Genomic DNA, 21,361 nt, shown 5'->3' on the forward strand with positions numbered 1-21,361 from the left:
GCAACAGCCCTATAGTGTCTTATTTTAATTTAATTTAAACAAAGAATGTAATATGAAACCTGAAGCATAGCATATATTTAATAAGATTAGGGGGAAAATGCCCTTTATAAAAGTTAAAAATATCACAAATATAAAATATGTCAAAGCTGATTGAACACTGTTGAGAATATTGCTTCAGAATATTTTTATTATTGTGTTAAAATCTCTATTGTAAGCCAATTTTTTATAGTTTATATTGCATATCGTTCATATCGCCCATTACTAGTCAGGAGTGCACATCAATTATGCTTAATCAAGCTGGTATTTCACATAAAAGCATCTGCTTCCATACATTTGCGATCACAGGAAGGAACAAAACAGCGAAGTCTTTAAGTCCAACAGCTTACACATTTACAGGGTTCCAACTCTTTTTCAGCTTACATTTTCTAGGCATTTTACTACGGTGGAAGCTCATTAGAGATGGGAAGTGCAGTTCTATTTGGTGAACTGATTCTTTTAGACAGTTCGTTTCAATGAAACAAGACAAGGATCACGCCAAATATTGCTCTCTAAGACTTTAAAAGGCGTACAGTTTGAATGACTTGCAGACGATTTACTCTTTAATTCCCTTGATTTGCTAAACTGTCCAAACAATTTATAAATCGAGGGAATGAAATAGTAAATTTTCCGCAAGTCTTGACAACAAACCGTACATCTTTTAAAATCTTGGAGAGCAATATTTGGCGTGATCCTTGTCTTTTGTTTCATTGAAACGAACTGTCTGAAAGAATCGGTTCACCAAATAGAACTGCACTTCCCATCTCTAATGAGCTTCAGACCATGCACTCATATCGTTAAAATAGGGCCCATAGTTTTGTGTTATACTGTTGTCATTTATATGCGTGAAGCACATCTCAAACTTCGTATACATATGCTGCAAGTTTCCTTTGCTTGTAACATTCATCTTGGAATGTAATGTCCCCTTTAATTTGTAAGGTAAATCATTTATAAACCCCATTACAGAAGAATACATCCAAATCTTAAATATAATCCTAATTATGCAAACTCTTAATTGCGATCTAAAAAAAAAAAAAATCAACCCTTGCATTGTGGAGTTTTGGTATCCACATATTCTTGTTGAAGAAGTTGAGATAGAAACATTGAATTTTACTTACCATAAACCGCCAAGCAGAGAAGAAACTGCTCCTCGTTTAGGTGTGGTCTGTGTCATATATTGGCAAAAAGGTTCAAATGCTGAAATATCACATAAAATAATTAATTCAAACACTTACTGTGTGATAATATCAGCATATAGAAAACGGCTATTAACACTTATAGCCGTTTCCTTCTCTTAAAAGGTTGTTACCTGGATGCATTTTAAAACATGAATGCAATACACATTTGAGTAAACAGAATTTCTAAGGTGAAATGTAACGTACATTATAGATTTAAACCATTTCCTGACTTTTCGCTGTCTATTAAATAAATAGACAAAATACATACGTCTTTCCTTGGTTCTGAAGAAACTGGAGAAGAAAATCGCGCCTTCCCGTTCAAGTTCATGCGGTGCACTCCCGCGCATGCGCACTTGCGCAGGGATTACGACTCAGTGAACTAGCGAAGTGAACTATCTCTATTAGTAGAATCAACTAATGTTTTTTTTTTATTATATCAGTGCATTGCCATTATGCCATTAGTTTAATCAACGTCAACTAAAAATGTTATGTTATCTGAACAACCTTACTGAATCTAAGTTGATTTGACAAAAAACAAAAACAAATGTTGTGATAACAAATCTTGGAAATAATTTAGTACAGTGTAGGAGTCAGGTTACATTCATTACAAGAGCAAAGAGCTGAGTTAATTGTGGCTGCAGCATACATTCACGGCGCATGTTCAGTCTGGCGCGTTTTTAGATTGTTTATGGAAGCTTAAAGGTGCCCTAGAATGAAAAATTTAATTAACCTTGCTATAGTAAAATAATAAGAGTTCAGTACATGGACATCACGTACTATGAGTCTCAAACACCATTGCCTCCTACTTCTTATATAAATCTCTTGCATGAAAAACACCACGGAAAAATAAGGGATTCTCAACATAACGCCAACCGTGACGCAGTTGTTGGGGATCATTTATATGTACGCCCCCAACATTTGCATCTGTCCAAACATGTTCATTGTCAGGCAGAACTGACAGAGACGAATCATCGGAACTGCAGGTAAACAAGAGACACTCGAAAATAGCAAAAACGGTCTGTGCAGGGGACATGAGGACTTTTCTACCCTTCCCACAGCTATCAGTCATGGTAGATGTTTATAATCGGATAGCACAACAATTTAATTCAAGATCGTTCATTTGTTTGGCCCATTTCAAGCAAGCTTCGCTCAGCGTCTTAAACTGAAGAAAGGGGCAATTACAACTGTATTCCTGCAAGCAGTATATAGCGATTTTATCCACTTATTGACTGTTTAAACAATTTCTGATTAAATTGAAAGTTTCTTAGAGACAGAGCATTGTCTAGATAACGCAAGATGCTAGTACAGTAACAATAGGAAACACCAAGTACTATACAAAGCTAAATAGTGTGTCTAATGACAAAGGTTAATATTATTTTGTATTACAAAATACAACCGTAGATACGTTGCTTACAGATCGTTTACTCAATCCATCTAGCAAACGTCGCCTTTTCCACCATATAAGTTAAAACGATAGTCATTTGACAAGGCTATTCATTTTGTAAAAATATATATATATTTATATTTTTGAGAACTTAAAGGGGGGGTGAAACACTCAGTTTCAGTCAATTTCATGGCAATCTTGAGTACCTATAGAGGAGTATTGCATCCTTCATATCTCCGAAAAGTCTTTAGTTTTATTATATTTATAAAAGAAATATAGGCTGTACCAAGTCTTTCTGGGAAAAACCGAGTGCCTGGAGGCGTATCGTGTGGGCGGAGCTAAAAAATGACGAGTGCGCACAAAGCGGTGACATCCTCAAGCGTGGAGAAACCCATGGCTATTGATCAGATTCAGCTAATACAGATTTGATCCAGAATCAAATTTGGAGGCTGAAATAAATTGAACAGGAGAAACAGCAACAGCAGGACGTCCGTCTCTGTGGTATGTACTGTATTTAGTGGCCTGTCAACATTTGTGTGTGTTTACTCGCAGTTTATGAGGATATGATTCGGTTTATGGACTATTGTATGCGACTAAACCTTAGCAGTAGCAAGCAAAACGGTTTTGCATGTCAGACTATTGTGAAGCTTCCCGTCATTTCTGCTTTCAAATCGGTTCAAATGCAGCGCTGCCTTCCCGGAATGCTGTGCTGAAGCGTTGAAGTCGCTTGATGTCACCCATAGGAATAAAGTGGAGTGCGACGCGGACTATAACGACAAGATTGTTCATGGACGAGTGGATCTGCAGCTGAGAGAGTGTTTACGGGCGTGCATTTCCTCTCTTGCTCTAGTCACGCGCGCGCACCCTACCGGGAGAAGAGCCCGTACGGCCCATACAAGGACCTTCCGCTCTTATTAACGTCAAGCTGACCCTTCCTCGAAAAAAACTCGCCGAAACTTGTGAGAAACCGGAAGGAGTATTTTTGACACAGAAATACTCCATCAAACGTCCAACATTAGTTTTTGAAACTTTGTCTATGTTTAGGATCGGAATCCAAGTCTTTAACAGTGTAAAAAGCTCAGTATGAATGAAACAGCATTTCACCCCCCCCCCCCCCCCCCCCCCCTTTAAGTATGATGTTTTTGCATGCTTGTATTTCAGAGTACATCACAGTCACTGCGTAGCCTACATTGTAACTAACGTTATATAAACATGCAATATCGTTGACGAAAAAAGACAGGTCTAAAATCACTGGTTTTGTCTGAGGGAATAAAGAGAGCGTCCGTGCTTGTCATTTTCAGTAATTTAAATCCAAATTCCTCTTCCAAATAAGGCAAAAACAGAGCATTAGATCCTAGGGACAATTTATAGGGTTGTAAATGGACCTGTTAAACTGTATCTGGACAATTTTTGCCCTTAAATAAGCCACATACCTCTATGTAGATATCAGAGAACAATGTAACATATTGATTCAACTCATTCTAGGGCACCTTTAACTTTAATAGAAATTCATTTGAAAAATGTAAACACTCACTTTCCTCCGCACCGCTCCGTTTACATGAATGCTGAGCGCTGTGAGATCCCACCCTCCATTGGTGGGTTGAAAACATGCAGAAATAGCTGCTTCTACTGGCTGTAGTCTTTAGCCTCTGGCCAAAAATTCCTCAGATGACGCAAAATGATATTTGCATGTACATAATTATCTTATAATAATAATAATAATTTGTTCGATTTATATAGCGCTTTTCAAGGCACTCAAAGCGCTTTACATAGAAGGGGGATCTCCTCAGCCACCACCAATGTGCAGCATCCACCTGGATAATGCGACGGCAGCCATATTGCGCCAGAACGCTCACTACACACCAGCTGATTGGTGGAGAGCAGACCGAGTGATGAAGCCAATCAGAATAGGGGGATGATTAGGAGGCCATGATGGACAGGGGCCAATGGGCAAATTTGGCCAAGATGCCGGGGTTAAACCCCTACTCATTTTCCGAAGGACATCCTGGGATTTTTAATGACCACGGAGAGTCAGGACCTCGGTTTAACGTCTCATCCGAAGGACAGTGCTCTTTGTCAGTATAGTGTTCCCATCACTATACTGGGGCATTAGGACCCACACAGACAACAGGGTGAGCACCCCCTGCTGGCCTCACTAACACCTCAACCAGCAGCTACCTGGTTTTCCCAGTTGGTCTCCCATCCAGGTACTCACCAGGCTCAGCCCTGCTTAGCTTCAGTGGGAAACCAGTCTTGGGCTACAGGGTGATATGGCTGTTGTCTCAGGGGGATATGAGGGGGTCATAACCCCCTGAGACAAATTAATTATGCTTTTATTTTATTTTTAACTTCTACTATGTGTACATGTACCAGATTCACGTTGTCATAGAAATGCATAATTCAGAGTCTGAGGATGCAAACATCTCCAAGTAGAATGTCAGGGATGTCATCTTAGAATTATTAGGTTCATATCATGTTGTAAAAATGTTTTAAGCCAATTGTAGAGCTTACTATACAGTATGCAATTTTGTGCATACAGACAAACATTTTTAACAATAACTTATAGACTCATAAGTTATTTAACAATAACTTATAGACATTAACTTATAGACAATAACTTAAAGACTAGCATAGACACAGACAGGGTTTATAGACTTAGCCAGGATTAGGCCTTGGTTCAATTAGCTTTTATAAGTGCTCCTTAGAAAAAAAATATTACTGGTGAGCATCTTGAAACAAAACAATGGCACCGACATGTTTAAAGATATGCCTGTACAAGTTGCTTTCAGGTAAAACCACTCAAAAGTGCATTTTAGTCCGTGGCTAGCTTAAGCCTTGTTTGTAAAACCAGAGGATTCATGTATAATTTTATAGCTGGAGCATCAATCACAGAGCTGAAAGCATTTAGTTGATAAAATTGAGAAAATATTTTTTTTAAGGTATAAAATGGATGTCTTTCTTAAATGAAAGACATGCATTTTATACCTTAAAAAAATTGCCTTTATATTGCAGCACAAACTGAATACATGCTTGCAATGGCTTGTGGAGGGGAAGGGTTTTAGTATACTAAATGAGTGGAGAAATCATGAAGACTGAAATTTTCACTAGAAGATTGATTTATGTCATTTTGCTTAAGCATTACAAGGTCAAATAAATAAATAAATAAATAAATAAATAAATAAATAAATAAATAAATAATACTGTAAAAGGATACAAATACAATGTCATTGTAAACATGTACGTCAGATTACACACACAAACATAAACAGCATGGCAGAATAGCATCCACTAATTCTTCCTTGATTTTATCAGATTATATGAATACATTTTAACAATTTCCTTTATATTGTTTTTATATTTTACCTAGTGAGAGTGAAAGAGAACAATCTTCTTCCTATTCTGCTGGATGAGTTACCGCATGTGCAGATCTCTCCTCACTCTCTGTCCCGCATGTGGAAACAACAGCTCAGACAGATTGACCAGCTCAACTCCAAAAACCAGAGCAGATACACACTGCCCAAATGTTTAAACCAGGTAAGAGATCTAATACACACAAACACACTGTTTTAATGGCCCATTGGGGCATTAAACTATTAAACCATTAAAATACATTTATATTCAGTGGCCCTTTGCATGTACTATTATCAAAATACTATCAGCATGCCTCTACAATATTAAAATAAAAAATGGCTAAATGTTTGTTGTTGGACAACCAAGGACTTTTTCGCCATTTTATGTTTAGTAGGAATATCTAAAAGGAGTGCTCTCGTCCATATGGTGAAAGAATACAAGGGTTGTCATGGAAAGAAATATAGTTCATGACTTGTGCAATATTTCAAGCCTTTTGAAGCCTTACAAATGGCATAATGTTGTGGCAAAAGATAACACATTAACATGTTCATTTTAAACTGATATGTCTCGACTGACCTTTTCTGATCAGTGTTTTCCAGGTCCACAGGTTTCAGCACTGAATGCAATGAGTTTACTTTATTTGTATTTGTAGCTGGAAGAAGCTCAGAAAAAACATGACATGCTGGTGCAGATCATCCACAAAGAACAGGAGCACAACCGTCGCCTGGTAAGAGCAAACTCATAAGAAAGACAAAATCACAAAATTAAAAGATCTCAGTGATTCTGAATCTTATGTTTCAGAGAGAGTTCAAGGAGAGGATCCAACAGCAGAAGTTTGCTCAGAATAAGCTAAGAGAACAGCGACAACAGTTTGCACGTGCTAAAAAATACTACAGCATCTATCATGTCCAGCTACGTGCCAAACTGATGCAAGCAAAGACACAAGAAGAGCAAGTAAGTACCCAATCCATACCCACTATTAACTCTTTCCCCACCAAACACAGAAATTTCCGTTATTTGTGAGAAAACGCTTCCAGGCCAATAACGGAATTTTCCGGGTTTCCGTGTTTTCACTGTCGGGCGCTAGGGGGGCGCTATTGCGCATCTTCTGAATGATTACTGAATCTCCTGATCAAAACACACGTGAGGAAGACGCAGTGAAACGAGCGATCGCATGTAATCATATGCATATTAAAAATAACGTGATCATCCTCATTAAACAGCATATGAATCAAAACTGCCTAATGTTACTGAATGAAATGTGGACCCAGGATGAGCTACAGGACTGTGTAAGCATTAGGGGTGTTGATGGACTCGAGCTACTCCATCTGTGTTTGATCATCGCTCTGAATCTGATCTGGAAACAGTCTTTCCCAAAAATTTGATTTTCTCAGCTTTTTGTTCAAAATGTTGCTTTTTTTATGGAACCTACCAATATTCAAGTGTTGATAAAAAAGGAATGCATGAAGCTAGAATAAAACGATTTTTTTTTGTTTAAAAGAAGAGGGTCAGCTTTTTATTTTGATACATTGCATGCTCAGATATTCATTTAACAAAATATTCTATGGGCTATTAAATTTTGGTGAAAATTGTCAAAAACCCTGGCAACTTTTTTTTAAAACGCTGGTGGGGAAAGAGTTAAGGATGCTAGCTAAAACATATCTGTACACCCAGCTATGACTCAGGCATTCACATTTATTTGACTCAGGCAAATACATTTATTTATATGACTTAGGCAAATACATTTATTTATATAGCGCTTTTACAATGACAATTGTTTCAAAGCAGCTTCACAGTGTTAAACAGGAAATAAAACAAAATTTGATTCGGCTGTACAAGTCGTTCAGCTCATTTCATTTTATCATACAGCAATAATGTGGGCAGATCAGTTATATAGTTGATACAGTTAATTTAGTAATTAATTTTATTTGGATATTTAGTTGAAAACTTCGAAAGATCGAAATTTTAGCGCGTCGATTATACGGATGCCCTGAACCGCATGGTGGGAAAAAAAAGAAAGAAAAAAATATGGTGGGAGAGAAACTTTTTTTTAAAACCTTATCTCGTTATTTCAAAATAATAAGTTGTTATTTCAACGTAATAATTTTGTTATTTCAACATGATAAGTCATTATTTCAAGTAGGGCTGAAACGATTCATCGAGTAACTCGAGTTAATATCTCGCGTTTGATCACGTTCTAGCTGTTATTCCTCCGTGTGATGTATAGGTTGTCGACCCTGGTTTATGTAAATGTAATTTCGCCAAATACGTTTTTTTGTTTTTTTGTTAAGCAACCTACTTCAGTGTAGCTAATATGTGACGATAGCATCGCGCTTAACACGGAGGATTTGACGTTGTGACTATCGGGATGGTTTGTTTCTAACAGCTGATTCGGTGACGATAGAGCTAATCCGCGCATCTCTTGTTCCAAGTTAACCTGTCCAATATTTTTTGCTTCAGTAAAGGAGTAAATAAGACAGTAAATGCTTATGTCATGCCTGAGCTGAAGCTGAAACATGAAAGTTAAGTTGCTCAACATAAATACGTTTAGGCATTATTGTTATTTATATTACTATTATTTAGATTTATTGGTTGTAGGTTTAGTTTTAGGTTGAACTATGTTTACCTTTTTAAAGTAATTTGAAATAGATTTTTATATAATATAACATGGCAATTGTATGCATTGAAATTGTTTAGTTTCACAGTTATTAATGTATGCAATTTCAGCAATAAAACAATTTTTTTTTAAAAAGAATACAAATTAGATGTTAATTTTAAGATACCCGTCTTATTGTCTCTTATTGCTCTTTAATAAAGAAAAAAGTAATTATTATCCGATTAATCGATTAATTGATCGATTAAGTGGTAGATTAATTGATTACAAAAAGAATCGATAGCTGCAGCCCTAATTTCAAGATAATAATTTGTTATTTCAACATAAGTCGTTATTTCAAGATAATTCGTTATTTCAACATATTTTATTTCAACATAAGTTGTTATTTCAAGATTCAGTTTCCCTACTAATGCAGTAAGCTACATGTGCTGGCTAGATTTATTATAGACATTAAAAATGAACAAGGATTTAATAAATCATGGCCATGATCAAGAACGTTGTAGTAATTAAACTAGCACACAAATCCTTCATTTGTGTTAACTAATTTCTAATCCATAGTTAGCAGCTCACTTTGGCTATGTAAATTTAGTTCCCTTTCGAGAGAGGTTCCTCGTATTACGTATGGGAAAAACTCCTTTTCTCGAGAATGTGAAGCAAAACTTTTAATAAAGGTATCTATGTAAAGCGCAGTGAGCTTCACGGCCATAGCCCAGCGCGAGGAGCGCTCTGATTGGCCGGGCTGCGGCAACTGCAGGAACCTATGGTGAGGCGGCTGAGAGGAACGAACCAATGGGGGGCGTTCCAGAAGCCCGCCGAAAAAGGTGCTTATATTTGCATACAGGAGGCTATATAAGACCCTAATTCGCCATAGGTGTCAGATTTTATCTCCTTCAGCGATACCTTCGCTGGTCTCCGGAAGAAGCACCGCCGTTGAAAAGGCACCAGCGGAACCTGCAGCTGAGGACGACGGACTCCCTCTCCGCCTTCTCTGCCGTTCCAGCTACGCCATCCGGCGTTATATATCCTTTAAACTGTGTCTATGTTGAGTGTTATATGTGTTTGTGTGTGTGTTGCCGCTGCAACGCCACTTCTAGAGCTTACAGGCTTGTTCTACTCGAGGACTCTCTCGTTCCGCCGCGTCGTTAAGCGCCGCGGAAAGACGGAGCTCTTCTCACTCTCCCTCTGCTCTCGTCCCGTCGCGCTGAATAGCGCCGCGGAAAGAGAGAATGTTAGAGGACATGAGCACACTCAAGCCGAAGCTCTCTTCACTCTGCCGCCGCCGCGGCTCTTCTTCCGCCGCTGCCACAGAGTTGTTCCCACTCTTCTCTCATTCCGTCGCGCTACAGCCGCGGACAGAGAATACTAGAGTGAATAGGCGAACTCGAGCCGAAGCTCTCGTCACTATACCGTCGCGCTGAGGAGGCGCCGCGGACAGACGGAGTTTTTCCTCAGTCTTCCTCTTCTCTAGTTCAGTCGCGATATCGCCGCGGACAGAGAATACTAGAGTGAATAAACAAACTCGAGCCGAAGCTCTCGCCGTGCTAGAAGCGCCGCGGACAGAGTTTTACCTCACGCTTCCAATTCTCTCGTCCTGTCGCTCTATCGCCGCGGACAGAGAATACTAGAGTGAATAAACAAACTCGAGCCGAAGCTCTCGCCGTGCTAGAAGCGCCGCGGACAGAGTTTTACCTCACGCTTCCAATTCTCTCGTCCTGTCGCTCTATCGCCGCGGACAGAGAATACTAGAGTGAATAAACAAACTCGAGCCGAAGCTCTCGCCGTGCTAGAAGCGCCGCGGACAGAGTTTTACCTCACGCTTCCAATTCTCTCGTCCTGTCGCTCTATCGCCGCGGACAGAGAATACTAGAGTGAATAAACAAACTCGAGCCGAAGCTCTCGCCGTGCTAGAAGCGCCGCGGACAGAGTTTTACCTCACGCTTCCAATTCTCTAGTCCTGTCGCTCTATCGCCGCGGACAGAGAATACTAGAGTGAATAAACAAACTCGAGCCGAAGCTCTCGCCGTGCTAGAAGCGCCGCGGACAGAGTTTTACCTCACGCTTCCAATTCTCTCGTCCTGTCGCTCTATCGCCGCGGACAGAGAATACTAGAGTGAATAAACAAACTCGAGCCGAAGCTCTCGCCGTGCTAGAAGCGCCGCGGACAGAGTTTTACCTCACGCTTCCAATTCTCTCGTCCTGTCGCTCTATCGCCGCGGACAGAGAATACTAGAGTGAATAAACAAACTCGAGCCGAAGCTCTCGCCGTGCTCATTCTACCGCCGCCGTGCTGAAGCGCTGCGGACAGAGAATACTAGAGTAAGTTAGACGAGCGAGCTCGGGCTGTTGGGTATGTCAAGAACAATGTCGCTGCAGCGCGCGCTTACTGCCAAGGAAGTTGTAATGGCTGCCTTGTCATGATAGCGCGCGCCCCTTCCACAGCGCGTTGCTGACTAGAGCGCGGCTTACGTCATAGCACGCGCTCACTGTCAGAGCATAAGGGCGTCGGAAAATGGCTGCCAAGCTAAGCCCTTTTTTCACTCTATCACTTCCAGTCCCCTTTATTCAGGCGGCTGGAAAGGTTTTTACACTGTAGACAAAGTGTCCACTACACAGTGTGCACCCCTACATAAGCACTGTTAATTCAGCCTCACAAAATCACAAATAAATCCCGCCGCGGCCGGATTACACCATATAAAGTCAACTAGCCTTATTGCAGTCAACTAGCCTGTGGTCAAACACGCTTGTCTGCATGCGCGCTTTCAGTCTAGACTAGAGCATAACGGCATTGTGGAATGGCTCACATACCACCCGCACTTCCTTACATTCTCCCAGTTCCCTTAAGTTAAGTGACTGGAGATGAAATATTGCAGTCAACTAGCCTGTGTTAAACACGCTCGTCTGCACACTATGCTGTGTGCGTTTACCCCTGTGGATTTGCTCACTGGTTTGCACCGTGGGTATTCTACGTAGGTTGTGCGCCACTGCACATTGTTTACACTACACACAAAAGAGCTTTCTATGTAGGAAATGTGCCCACTTTACAGTCTGCACTCCTGCACCCAAGCACTTTTCACAAAGTTCACTCTCGCACACACAATATAAATGTGAGGCGTGCGCCCACTGCAAAGCCTGCACCGCCAAAACTAACACTATCCCCACAGTGTTACAAGCAGTGTTACAGCACAAGCAACCCGGCTAACAGGCCCCTATTACTAAGCGGCCAGCCCCCGAATCTAATTCAACCCCTGGCTTTACGAGCCCAGGCCTGGCAGGCCATTCCTGGTATATAATATTGGGTGTTGAACATATAAAACAAGGTTCTCGCTACAGTTTTGCTCGCAGACCCCGCGATTCAAGCCGTGGTCGAGCCCTCTGTAAGAAGCAGTGTCAGTCACGTGCTTCTCGCTGAGGCATTGAGACTGTTAAAGGAGAGAGCGGCGAAAACAGTACACCCGACGCTAGCGAGTCAGGTTTTTACTGTCGCTAATTCCTCATGCCGAAAATGGGTGGCGGTCTCAGGCCCATTTTCCAGGCATCTGAACAAAGCACTTATGACACGCTCGTTTCAAGGTGCTGACGGTGAAACAAATCCTCGCGCACATTCGCCCCGGGGATTGGGTTTTCTCAATAGATCTGAAAAACGCATACTTCACGTTACGATAACCCCCCACCCCCACTACAGGCCATTCTTGAGATTCGCCTTCGAGGGGCAGGCTTATCAGTACAGTCATTGTCATAGACTCAAGACTTACGGCATAAGAACCGTGCATGGCTAAGCATCTCCTTTTATGGGCAGAGCACAATCTGAGCTCCCTAAGGGCGGCTTACGTGCCAGGTATTCTGAATCAGGGTCCGGACATGTTATCCAGAGGACCCATGTCCCCAGGGGGATGGTCCCTTTACCCGCAAACAATTCAGCTCGCACAGCACACGCTGCCCAATATTTTTTCTGCAAACGCAGGGATGCCCTGGCCCATGTTGGCCCAGACTCCCTCTATATGTTCCCTCCGATCGCGATCCAGCTGCAGCCTGTGCTTTTTAATAGCCCCACTTTGGAAGAACCGCACATGGTTCTCCATACTGTTTCAGCTGTCAGACACAGCCCCATGCCTATTCTGCCAATGAAAGGGAAGGTCTGGCATCCCAATCCCGAGCTGTGGGCCCTCCACGTATGGCCCATCAACGGTATCCGGGAACCTCTCTGACAAGTTATGAACACTATTTCGGAAGCTAGAGCCCCTGCTATCTGGCAGCTCTGCTTTGAAGTGGTCAGTGGTTTTCTAACCAATGTGCTACGCGAAACATCGACGCACACTCATGCGAACTGGCGGAACCGCTCGCTTTCTCCAAGAGCTAATGGATGCGGGTCGTCCCCCCTCCATACTCGGGGTGTGTGTCTCCGCCATAGCAGCTAGCCACGCTCCGATCGCGGCACATTCACTAGGGAAAAGTGATCTTATTGTGTGTTTTCTTAAAGGGGCCAGGAGATTCAACCCGCCTTGCCCCTACCTCGGTCCCTATTTGGGACCTCGCCATGGTTTTGGAGGCCGTGAAGGGTTCCCCCTCCTAACCACTTCAGAACACGAGCTTGAAGCACATATCACTCAAAACCGTTTTTCTGCTGGCTGTGGCCTCGGTTAACCGAGTGGGTGGCTTACCTGCACTCTCCGTGAGCCCTTCCTGTCTTGAGTTTGGGTCCAGCAACTTCAAGGTTGTGCTCAAACCGAGGCATGGTTTTATGCTGAAAGTGCTATCAACCCCTTCAGTATGCAGGTCTTTGCACTGCTTAACCCGCGTCTCAGAGAGAATAAGACGCAAACCTATTCTGCCCAGTCAGAGCATTGAGATTGTATCTAGAGCGCTCCGCCCCCTTCAGGCAGTCGGATCAGCTCTTCATTGCTTCGGTGGCCGCACTAAAGTTTGTGCTGTCATGAAACAGTCTCTCACACTGGATAGTGGATGCAGTCCCACTAGCATATAGGTCCAGGACCTAACCTGTCCTACAGGCATTTAAGCCCACTCCTCTAGAGGCATGGCCTCATCTTGGGCTTGGTCGTGTGACATTTCTTTGGAAGAGATCTGTGCGGCGGCAGGCTGGGCCTCTCCGTCCACTTTTATCAGATTCTACAAGTTGGAGGTTCCAGCTCTACAAGCAGGGCTTCTCTCCATCTAGGCTCTATCTTGACCCTGGCAAACAGATTGCCTTACATTTTGGCCTGTACACATTAGTCCTTAAGCACTATTCATTCATCATAAGATCCGACTATGTCCGATCAGCTGTTCAAACGAACCGACTCTTCCGGTTCTTCATTCCCCTTATAAGCCGCCTCTGTCGGTGTCTCGGGGGTTTATAACATGTGCTTTGGGTATACTGGGTCAGTCAGCACACACGGCGCTTTACATTGTGTTCCCATACGTAATACGAGGAACCTCTCTCGAAAGGGAACGTACTCGGTTACTTTCGTAACCTCGGTTCCCTGAGAGAGAGGAACGAGTATTACGTTCCGTGCCGTGTTTATGCTTCTCAGGTATCGCTTCAGTCGATCTTAAAACCTGACACCTATGGCGAATTAGGGTCTTATATAGCCTCCTGTATGCAAATATAAGCACCTTTTTCGGCGGGCTTCTGGAACGCCCCCCATTGGTTCGTTCCTCTCAGCCGCCTCACCATAGGTTCCTGCAGTTGCCGCAGCCCGGCCAATCAGAGCGCTCCTCGCGCTGGGCTATGGCCGTGCAGCTCACTGCGCTTTACATAGATACCTTTATTAAAAGTTTTGCTTCACATTCTCGAGAAAAGGAGTTTTTCCCATACGTAATACTCGTTCCTCTCTCTCAGGGAACCGAGGTTACGAAAGTAACCGAGTACGTTTTGTTTAAACGTTATAAAATAAAACTTAATTGAATATCAGTGTCCATCGTCCATCTTAAATTAGTGTTTTGGTGATCCAATTCAGTAGGTGGTGCTGTCACAAAAAACGAGTGGGAAACGCAGAAGAACATTTAAAAGGTTAAGGGAATTTTCAATACATTTAAGAGCACTAGGCCTGCAGTCTCTGAACAAATGACACACGTCAGTTTAACACAAAGAATAAAGCAGTTACTTTTTTGCCAAATCTTCTGTGCATTGTCAGTCAGTCTAGTAACTTACATCATTGTCTTCAGTGTAGCAGAATAATCTATGGTGTAATCGCTGTTGTGTGTCCTTTGCATACATTTTATTGAAGAAGATGTGATGAAATATGTGCGCATATATGCTGCTAGTTCATGTTTAGAGCACTAGAGTATATCAAATAGGTCCATAAAAACTTAAACACACTTGCTCTGCTCTGAATCTAATCTATATGATCCATGTGGTGAGTGATGTTAATCTCATCGCGGCTCTTCACGCAGAAACCTCATGCATGCGCTGCTTGAAGTTTGAATTCTCCGCTATGATCAAGGCATGAATCCCAAATCCCCCCATAACCATTATTTGAAGGGACAGCCATTTATAGTGTTATCTGAGACAATAATGAGTGTACAGCCGATGTACACACAACGGCTGTCCGACTTCACTCTCACGTTTTCATTCACTGTATCATCAAAATTCACATCATAACAAAATAAATACTGAGTATTCAGTATGAACTGGTATACCGCCCAACACTACATAGCATCTAAAATGTTTCTTTAAAATCGATGCTAAGGAGTTTGTATGTTCTGAAAGGGGTTTTAATGACCAGGATTTAGCGATGTCCGTTATAAATATGGCATCTAGGCTGTGCGACATGCTTAAGTCATTTAACATTGATCTAAGATAAACTGGTCTAGATTAACAGAACAGGAGGCAGATACATGCTTGGACTTCTCTAGTCCAAGCTAGACTGCTTTTTGAAGGTGCATTGAATAAATGAAGGGTTTGGTCATAGATCCGTTGAGATGTTTAAAATTAAAAACAACAACAACAAAAAATACAACGAAGCAAATACAATCACTTAGACAAAGACGGCCTGCCACACACTGGCCCATCTTGAATTGAGTAAGATAAGTCTTTACCTTCTGGTTTTAGTACAATATATGCACATTTTTGTTGCTTTGATAAGTGCTTGTCCTACATATAGTTTAATAAAAAGGGAAACATTGTGTTTATTCAGAAGCTCAAGCAGATCTTTGAAGAAGGATTGAAACTGCAGAAAGCTCATCTGAGAGAGCAGCGTGCGTACAGTAAAGAATTGCTTCAGGAGAACTACCGCAAATACCAAGATGAGATTCAGGCCATGGAGAACTACTACAGAGACCAGGTAAAAATAATGTGTTGGGGTCTGCACACGTTTTTGTGTGTGTGTCATACAGATTGTATGGTAACACTTTATGGTACGGGTACATGAATTATCATGAATTCATGCATCAATTCATGCATGACTTATGCATTCCCAAATGCATTAAAGGTTCCCTAGAATGAAAAATTGAATTAACCTTGCCATGGTGAAATAATAAATGTTCAGTACATGGACATCACATACTGTGAGTCTCAAACATCATTGCCTCCTACTTCTTATGTAAATCTCGTGAATCCAAAACTTCACAGAAAAAAAGTGCTTCTCAACATAAACCCAACCGTGACGCAAGCGTTGGGGATCATTTATATGCACGCCCCCAGCATTTCCATCTGTCCGAACATGTTTATTGTCAGGCGGAAATGGAGAGAATCATCAGGTAAACAGGCTGCTCGCATGGACACACTTCATGTTCCAGGCTTTGCAGGAGACCTGAGGACTTCTCTACCCTTCCCACAGATAAAACATGTCAACAGTCATGGTTGATGTTTATAATCCGATACCACAACAATTTAATTAAAGATCGTTTGTTTGTTCGGCCCATTTCAAGCAAACTTCGCTCAGCGTCTTAAACTAAAGAAAGTGGCAACTGTATTCCTGCAAGCAGTAAGTAGCGATTTTTTTCCACTTATTGACTAGCTGTTTAAACAAATTCTTTTTTTTTATTTATTTTTTTATTTATTTTTTTTATTATTATTATGCAAACAGACAAGTACAATATTTACAAAAGAGAAGTTAGATGCAAAATACAAATACAAGGGCCAACAAAACATAACATGCCAGTACGGTGTGTGTGTGTGTGTGTGTGTGTGTGTGTGTGTGTGTGTGTGTGTGTGTGTGTGTGTGTGTGTGTGTGTGTGTGTGTGTGTGTGTGTGTGTGTGTGTGTGTGTAACTGTGAGTGTAACTGTGAGTGTAACTGGTGTGGGAGTGTTAATGTATGAATAAAGAATCATGTAGGGAAGTACAACAGACATAACCAAAAAAATATATGTGTATAAATAAGGAAATAAAATGGGGTATGAAGAAGGTGACAACAGCAATAGTAATAGCAATATTAATAATAATAACAATAATAATGATAAATCCAATTAATTAGAAATGACAAATAGTATTAATAGTATTATCAGTAGTAGTAATGACAAACATATTAAAAAATATACTAATTTCTTCTGGAATGAGGGGAAGGTTAAAGGGTCAGGAAGAGGACAAATAAAAACAATAGTAGTAATAGTAATAATAATATTAATAATGGTAGATATTGATAAAGCCATTAATAGTGATAATAATAGTAGTAGTAACAATGATTTGAATAATAATAACAATAAAAATAATTATAATAATGGTAATATTGATCAGCTATTGTTTAAACAAATTCTAATTAAATTGAAAGTTTCTTAGAGACAACATTGTCTAGATAACGCAAGATGCTACAGTGACAATAGGAAACACCGAGTACTATACGAAACTAAATAGTGTGTCTAATGAAAAAGGGTAATATTATTTTGTATTGCAAAATACAACCGTAGATACTTAGATCGTTCTCGATCCTTCTAGCAAACGTCACCTTTTCCACCATATAAGTTAAAACGATAGTCATTAGACAAGGCTATTCATTTTGTAAAAATATAAGTTATATATTTATATTTTTGAGAACTGAAGTATGGTGTTTCCTATGATGTTTTTGCCTATTTGTATTTCAGATTAGGCTACATCACAGTCACTGCAAAACGTTAGCCTACATTGTGACTAACGTTATATAAACATGCAATATTGTTGATGAAAATAGACAAGTCTAAAATGTAGGCTGAATGACACATTTTAAGCAGAACATCTCAAATGGAGATTGATAAAATGCAGCTTACTTGTTTATTGGTGTTTTCAGATCGTCCGTGCACGAGAGCTCGCGTGCACATGGTTGCCAGATTAGACATGTTTAGGTAAAAACCGTACAGTATACGGGTTTCTTTTCACAGAAAAGCTCTGTTTGGGGGATTTAATTACTGAAATCTGGCAACCGCAGGAATGCGAGCTCTTTCTTGCGCGCGAATGATCTGAAAACACCAAATAAACAATTAAGCTGCATTTTATCTATCTCCATTTGAGATGTTTTGCTTAAAAGTGTCATTTAGTCGGTCTGTGTTCTGTCATGACTCATGAGCCGCTTTACTGACCTGCTGTGAGCTGTAAGCATAGCCATAGACCGTAAAAAATATGTGAGCTGTGAGCTGCTGAAATAAGTCAATCAGAGCAGCGCTCAACATTAATATTCATGACCCTTCCAAATAAGGCAAAACCAGAGCATTACATCCTTGGGACAATTTTTAGGGTTGTAAATGGACCTGTAAAACTGTATCTGGAAATTTTTTTTCCCTTGAATAAGCCACATACCCTCTACAATCCCTGACAAAAGTCTTGACGCTTATCTATTTTCTAGAAATATCTGAAATTAACCTGACTTTTAATTAATTCATTGGTGTTAGGAATAGCTCATATGAAAAGCTAAAAACCCTCCCAAATGATGTTTAATGCACTGAAATAAATAATTTTCACAGAAAAAATATTTATCATTTAATCAAGACAGAAAGGTCAAATTTTGGCAAGACAAAAGTTTTGTCGCCTATACAGAAATTGAACAAATTTACTGCAAATACAAAAATATGTCAGCAAATTAAGTTGTGGTGCTGTGAGATCCAAATTTAATATCTTGTATGACTTCCATGAGCTTGAAGGACTGCATCCATGCGGTTTGGCAAAGATTCATACAATTTATTGATGAAGTCATCAGGAATAGCTAAGAAAGCAGTCTTGCATGCCTCCCAGAGTTCATCAATATTCTTTGGTTTCGTCTTCCATGCGTCCTCTTTCATCCTACCCCACATATGCTCAATGATGTTCATGTCTGGTGTAGGGCTGCCCCCGACTAAAGATATTCCTAGTCGACTAACACTCCTGCATTTTAGCGATTAGTCGAATAATCATTCATTTATGATATTATTATAAAAACTTGCGTATATACAAGGAAAGGTATAGTCCAAGTTGAAGTTTAACACTTCCTTATGACAGAAAATGCTAAAGCATGATATTAGTGCGTTCAAAATAAAAATGAAGTGCTTAAAACAGAATAGTAAAGCGTTTAAAGTATAGCCTTACAGCGCTTACGGACACAAAAATCAGTGGCCGGAACGTTATAGGCTAAAAATAACATTAAAAACAGCAATCAGACTGCCTGTGCATTTTAATAATTTATTGTCAAAAATGCAAACTGTAACAGTTACATGTCCAAAAAAAACAAAAAACAAAAACAGTTTTGAATAAAATAAACTAAAATTCGTTCTTTAAAATAAATTAAATAAATTTATTATAACTTAGGCCTAGTACAAAACAAGTACTGTAGCTAAAACGCTGTTTGGTATAAAAATACAGTGGAAAATTTATATACTTTTTATATTGTTCAAAAGGAAAATTAACAAAAACGAACAATTTAATAAATGCACATCGCACAACGCCAAAACTTAGAATAAAAAAAAGAAGGCGGCAAACAAATCAACAGCCAACAAGTGTTTGATTAAATTGTTTAGAACAACTATATTTAAGACAAAATGCAGAACAAATAATTTAAAGAACACTAATACAGATCAAAAATATCAGAGCAAAGCCGCAAACTTCCATTAAGAGGACGGATGAGTCTTGAACTGAAACAACAAGTTGCAAACATCAGACTAATTTTTCTTACATAATTAAAAAACAACTTCTGTATTTTATAAAAACGAATAAATAAAAATAATATGTATTTATTTATTTGTATAGCCTACCCGTTATAAAAAATACTCGTTTTTTTATATAGCCTAACAGATAGCAAACAGAAACACTATAAGGAAACGTTATTACTTACATGTTTTAAATGATAAGACATGTTCGATGTTGACACGTGATAGGCAAATGTTTGCCTGCAGAGTTTGCAAACAGCCTTTTTAGGGTCGTCCTTCGACTTTTCAAAATGATCCCTGGACTTTTTTCCTGACATAATTATTAGCATCAGCCAGACACCTCTCCCACAAGTGCGCTTTGGTATACCGCGAGGCGAGGTCTCGTTGACCAATCGTTCCTTTGATGTCATGTCATACTCCGTCTACAGTGCGGTTCGTGTTGCATTGCGTATGCAGTACAGGATCTGCACGCCCTGTTGTGCTTTCACATAGGCCTATGCTGCGTTTGTAGTCCGCAACTGATCCGCTGTTGCATACCACAAACAGTATTTATTCATTATTTTTGTATTTAAAATCCAAAAGTTGTTACTGGACATGGCTCGTCAGAATTGCAATTCTCTTTGTTTACTCTTTCATAGAAGTCAGGATAACGTACTAGCCTTCATTTAAACAACATTTTATTAAATTAATTTATTCAGATTTATATAGCCTAGTACTTTAGATTTAGCTCACACAAGTGGCAAAACATTTAAACATAGGTTATAGCCAAAAATCACCAACATTTTAAATTAGAAACTTACAATAGGCTATTCAAAAACAGCATCACAAAATAGACTGGGTACGAAAACCATGGCCATGTTTATCTCCTCACCAGAGCATCTAAGTAAAGAAATTGATTCTTATTAAAGCTACTAAAGTCAAAAGCAGCGTTTTTCTGTTTATCTTTTGTTGTTTGATTCATATTAACAGCATACAGTATATAGTAGTATACTGTATATTACACTGCTTTCACTTTAGTTATGTTACACAAATCTAAAATACCCATGGGATTTCTGTCCTTGCTGCACAAGTGCACAGCCATAATCAACTGTTTTCATGTGAACTTTGTGTTTCTGACACAACCTTGTGTGCATTTGACCGTTTAATCGCAAAAACACATGAAAGAGAACTAGTCTAGTCTTTTATAGCCTGCTCACGGACACACTGACATCCAGCTTTCTGTGTGCATGAGTCGGGTGTGTGTGCTCAAGTTGAGAGTGATAAGGCGCTCTTGTGTGACGCTCCGCTCAATATCTTGCTCTATGCCAGCACGCTCCACTCAATTGCTCACGGTCCGAGCGAACGCTTCGCTCATGAAACGCTCACATTCACCGGTGAAAGAAATCCCGCCTCGATCCCTCTCTGACATGAAATTGATTTGTAATAGGCTTATAGCTTTCTGTTTATAATTCTTGTAATTCATTTATTGAATACAAGTATCAAATACAGTGGTTATAAAAAGAGAAGCAGTTATTTTGGGGTGACAGTCTGTAGCCTAGTTTTTATTAATTTAAATGCATTAAAATAACTTCATCAATTAAAAAAATATGCCAGCCCTTTGGCAAACTTGCCTATAAAGTGCAATAACTGAAAAAAGTATGTTTGATTTGTGTTATTTCCGTGAACATTCGCTGTTGCAAATCAAGCATGTACATTAAACAAACACAGACACAAGAAGAAGAAATGCATGTAGAACTTCACAAAACATATCTAGATTATCATGCATGAAAAGCAC

The 21,361-nt window shown here is 39.9% G+C and overlaps 1 protein-coding gene across 3 annotated transcripts in view; it reads left to right on the forward strand.

Annotated features, from left to right (window-relative positions):
* LOC137094135 (centrosomal protein of 95 kDa-like) overlaps nt 1-21,361 on the forward strand; it is a 210,422-nt gene that overhangs the window by 133,162 nt on the left and 55,899 nt on the right. For all 3 annotated transcript variants that reach the window (XR_010908600.1, XM_067459432.1, XM_067459433.1), the window contains exons 15-18: nt 5,966-6,132; nt 6,602-6,676; nt 6,751-6,903; nt 15,697-15,843. Coding sequence is in view for 2 of the 3 variants with exons in the window: in XM_067459432.1 (XP_067315533.1) it covers nt 5,966-6,132; nt 6,602-6,676; nt 6,751-6,903; nt 15,697-15,843 (542 nt within the window). In the remaining variant the exon portion in view is untranslated. The remainder of the gene's footprint in view (nt 1-5,965; nt 6,133-6,601; nt 6,677-6,750; nt 6,904-15,696; nt 15,844-21,361) is intronic.

This window comes from Pseudorasbora parva, chromosome 12 (assembly GCF_024679245.1).
Source record: "Pseudorasbora parva isolate DD20220531a chromosome 12, ASM2467924v1, whole genome shotgun sequence".
Lineage (NCBI taxonomy): Eukaryota > Metazoa > Chordata > Actinopteri > Cypriniformes > Gobionidae > Pseudorasbora > Pseudorasbora parva.